Consider the following 4,450-nt stretch of genomic DNA (forward strand, 5'->3'; position numbering starts at 1 on the left):
CATAATTTAATTTTTCCTCTTCTTCTCTATTTTTTCCATGAGATGCATGTTGCCCTTCATGAAAATTAGCATGTCAAAGTTTTCATCAGACAGGGATGATCTCTTGGCCTTCAAGATGTCCTTGCCCATAGAGAACAAATGCTCCACTGCAGCACTGGAAGGGATGGCTGTTTTGAACTTGATGAACAAGTCCACCAACACTTGCTCACCCAAGAAGCCAGCATGTTCTTGGAGTTAGTCTCCAACCAGGTCTTGACCAAATTCTGGGCCTTGTCCTTGAGTGACCTGTGACTCCTGCTGCTCTCTTTTGGCTGGGTGATACCACTGAAGAAGTCATCCTCGTTCTCTTCACTGTTGCTGCTCACTTCGTCAGGCTGCTGCCTTATGACCTCCTCAACCTTACTCTCCATGCTTTTCCTCGCCTTGGCGACCTTGGTGTTGTCATACTTATCCAACCAGATGAGGTGAAACCTGGGGTGGAAGACAGCAGCCAGCTGGCATTCCTCATCCTAAACCTTTTGTTGATGCCTGCCAAGAGTGCATCGAAAGGGTCTGCAGTAGACAAGGCCCTTGGACAATCCCAAACAATCAAGGCTTTCTGAATTTAATCTCTTAAGTTTTGAAGAGGATGATCACATGATTAGGTCCAGGCATTAATATCGGGTGACCTTTTTTGCATCGTAAATTAAGGTTGATACATTGATCGGGATTGTTACTAGACATCATTCATTCAATTGCCTTAATTTGTATATACTTCTATGCATGTACATACATGTGTGTGTGCGCGCGTGTGTGTGAGAGAGAGAGAGAGTATCCGAATACACTCGTATGTTCAATTACATTTCAGAGAAAGCCAAAATTGGTGTTCTTGACAACTTCGCACCATTCCATTTCTAAGAGGTGAAATAAGTTATCCTTTACTTGGTAAAAGAAATAATGGGTTAGTGTAAGGAAGAGTAAGCATGGAAGAATGGACTAACACAAAAGAAAGAATACATAACTTAGATAGGCTTCGGCCAGTATAGGCCCAGGTCATGTCTAACTTAATAGCACCACTTGGTGAAGTCTTTTAGATTGTGATTCACACTTCAGTCATGTATGGGACGCCATGGCCCACTCTAGCAAAGAATTATTATTGTTGGAGACATATCCAAGTGTAGGAGGTTGGTATGGGATTTTTTGGAGAAATTTGTCCAGAGAACTGTTGAATTTTATGGATCTGTTTCCATTTTGATGTATTCTGGTATGATATTAAAGAGAGTTGGACCGGTTACGGTAATGTAGCTGTTTCATAATGTTGTCATGTGTCTTGAGTTCAACTTTTACAGTGGGCGGATAGCATGGGAGCCAAGTCTTGGGTGGATTTAAAAATTGATGCCAACACCATTTGTGCAATATTCATGGAATATTTTCCACATGACACAAATGATGTAGCGTTCAAGGCAGCATTGGAGAGAGCAGAAATTGAGTTTTTTTAGTCATCCCCAGTAATTAGTGCCTATCGTGCCATCTATCTTTCTTGTTATTGATCTCTGGAGTGCTTCCACTTTCATAATGCTTTGCTTTGTGTAGGGGGACCACAGTGGGTAACAGTATTCAAGGTGGGGTCGGGCAAAAGTAGAGTAGAGAAGAATGATGGTGTGAGCATCTCTAGACCAGAAAGTTATTAGAATCCAGGAGCATATCTTGCGGGCCAGGTCAACCTTGCTGTTTACATAGGAACTCCAGCTTAGATTGTTATCAACAATTCCTCCAAGGTCTCTAGTGCTGTTGGACGACACTAGGGAGTCACCCGAGGGAAGGGCATATGGCAATTTCAGAATATCTTCTTTTCCAATGTGGATCAAATTAAACTTATCTTCATTTAGAAACATATTGTTCTCTTCCGCCCATTGGACAACAGCAAACAGATCCAGCTGAAGACATGTTCAGTCTCCCATACCGTTTATGGCCTTCTGGAACTTGGATAATTTATAGACATTACATGAACAATAATATTTTGTAAAGAAAAGAGTTTAATATTTAATTCCATATATGTGTGTGAGTTTGTGTATGAAATTGATAAATATAATTTGATAAAGATTTGCAGTTTCATTTTGATTAAAATACCAGCTATTGCAGAGTAAAACCTCTCACTACGGTTCACCTACATTTAGTATCTCTGACTGTCACTCTTTCCCACTATGTTTGTCATTTTAACTTTCCTCTACCAGAGCATGAAATACATTGCATTTTATTTTATGCAAGATACATATATGTGGGTGTGTGTGTGTGTGTGCATATGCATAGGTGTAGATGTGGTTGTTTGGTAAGAAGTTTGCTTCCCAACTACAGGTCAAATCTCACTGTGTACAAACCAAATCAATTTTTAGTCATGCCATGAATAAAAGCAGTGACGCAATAATATGGCTAAATAAGTTTAATTTGAGTACATCCACTTTTTTTTGACATGTTGCTAATGATGATGAGAAATTTTCCTCTAGTTTGTAATAATCTACGTTGTGTAACAATGACGTGATATGTGAGTTTTTTTCTCCAAAGACAAACATTGAAAAAGAAACATTCTGTATAATGGAAACACATACCTCACAGCCTGCTTTAAGAAAGTCAGCTATTTTGGTCATAGGAACAAAGTATGCAATATGGGGCCTTCCTGTGGTAGCAGTACCCCAGTATAACTTCATATCTCTTTCTTTAAGAATAAGCTTCAGTTGGTCTTCACCAAGAATCTCCTGAAACAGAGGAAAATAAATAAAATAAATGAATAGATAAAACAGTGTAGTTAGTCTAAAGGCAGCTATTATCCATGAATGATTTTGGCTTGTCGCTGCAGTGGCTTATGAAAACTACAAATGTGTTTTGCCTTTGGTGAGGCTTGTCAATGCCATGTACTCAATTGTCATCTGCTGAAATGAAATTTGTGGTTCAATATGTAGCAAACAGTGAATAAAGTATTCACTGGTATTATGGAAGCTTGTTAGGCTGTAGAAAAATGTGGCATGTACAAGTAAAACAGTATCACATTAAAATCACCACCTGTTTTATCAAACTAAATGTATACACACTCTTACCAATTATGAAGCTATGGAATTGTCTGTGATAAAATCTCTTCATAGGCCTGTTGTGTTAAAACAATATCTATCAGAGTGAGATGAATATCATCGCCGCAGTACCTCATGAAAATGGCAGACGCTTTTCACCTTTGTTGAGGCTTGTCAATGCCATGCACTTGGTTGTCATTTGCCTACATGAAATTCATGCACAGATATATAAAAAGTAATGAATATATATAGTGATTATTTGCAAACAGCCTGCAGATATAAATGCTACAAGTTGAAAGCTCTGCATACTAGACACCAGCAGGATTATGGGACCCCTCAGGAGAGAATGCAGTTTTAGGGCCTTCCTCTTGATGGCATTAATGTGTACTGAACCCCATCACTGAGATGAGACCTCACTTACTGGATCAACTGGCTAATAGACTTCACTCAGTAGTCTTGTAGCCATTCCTCATTATCTCTTTTTAACCAAATCCAGTGGCTTGTCTTTTCCAGCCTGGATATTGCTCATGATGATATTTGCATGCATGCAAGCAAGCACACACACACATACCTGGCACCTTGCTGTACTCCGCAACAGGAGTGTTAAGACCAGTCCCCCTGGTGGTGAGGATTGACCTGCAAGAGTTCTGTACTGGTGCCATGTAGAAGCACCCATGCAGCACCATGTAAAAGTGCTCATGTGACGTTATATAAAAGCGCCCATGTGGTGCCACATAAAAGCACCCAGCACACTTTGTAAAGTGGTTGATGTTAGGAAGGGCATCCAACCTTGGAAGCTATGTCAAATCAGACTGGAGTCTGGTACAGTACCCCAGTTTGCCAGCTTTGGTCAAACTGTCCAGTCTATGCCAGCATGAGCAACAGATGTTAAATGATGATAATGATGATATGACTATTATGTGAATATAAACAGATGGAAAAAAGAAAGGAAAATGGTTAAAAGCATATGCCTACCTGGAGATTTCTTGAGATGAGAGTAAACTTCTCACTGGGACTAAGAATACTTGTGGAATCCATTAGTCACTTAGTTGCTCTGTAAAAACAATATAAAGTATTAAAATAATAAATTGCAAAGTTACAGGATCTGAGTTGTTGACAAAGTAGGGCTAAAGAAATACTAAAATGGTGGTTTTGTAATAAATTGTCATGTTTTGGGATCAGAGCTGATTTTGCCTTTTGAGTACTGTTCCCATGCCCAAGACAGTGTTGTTGCTGCTGCTTTGACATTTGACTGAGTGGCTACTATTTACTCACCAACACATTAAAATAACAGCTTATTTGAGGTGCATGGCAGCATATTCATCCAGCATAATTTTTTGGTATTGATGTGTGTGTGGGGAGAATGTATGCATATATATATATATATATATATATATATATATATATAT

The 4,450-nt window shown here is 39.1% G+C and overlaps 1 protein-coding gene across 5 annotated transcripts in view; it reads right to left on the reverse strand.

Moving 5' to 3' along the window:
- Positions 1-4,450, reverse strand: part of LOC106868681 (tyrosine--tRNA ligase, cytoplasmic) — a 79,480-nt gene that overhangs the window by 22,182 nt on the left and 52,848 nt on the right. For all 5 annotated transcript variants that reach the window (XM_014914061.2, XM_014914062.2, XM_052977711.1 and 2 more), the window contains 2 exons: positions 4,017-4,095; positions 2,586-2,732 (listed from right to left, as the gene is read on the reverse strand). In XM_014914061.2, the coding sequence (XP_014769547.1) occupies positions 2,586-2,732; positions 4,017-4,079 (210 nt within the window). In that variant the 5' untranslated portion in view covers positions 4,080-4,095. The remainder of the gene's footprint in view (positions 1-2,585; positions 2,733-4,016; positions 4,096-4,450) is intronic.

This window comes from Octopus bimaculoides, chromosome 2, assembly GCF_001194135.2.
Source record: "Octopus bimaculoides isolate UCB-OBI-ISO-001 chromosome 2, ASM119413v2, whole genome shotgun sequence".
Lineage (NCBI taxonomy): Eukaryota > Metazoa > Mollusca > Cephalopoda > Octopoda > Octopodidae > Octopus > Octopus bimaculoides.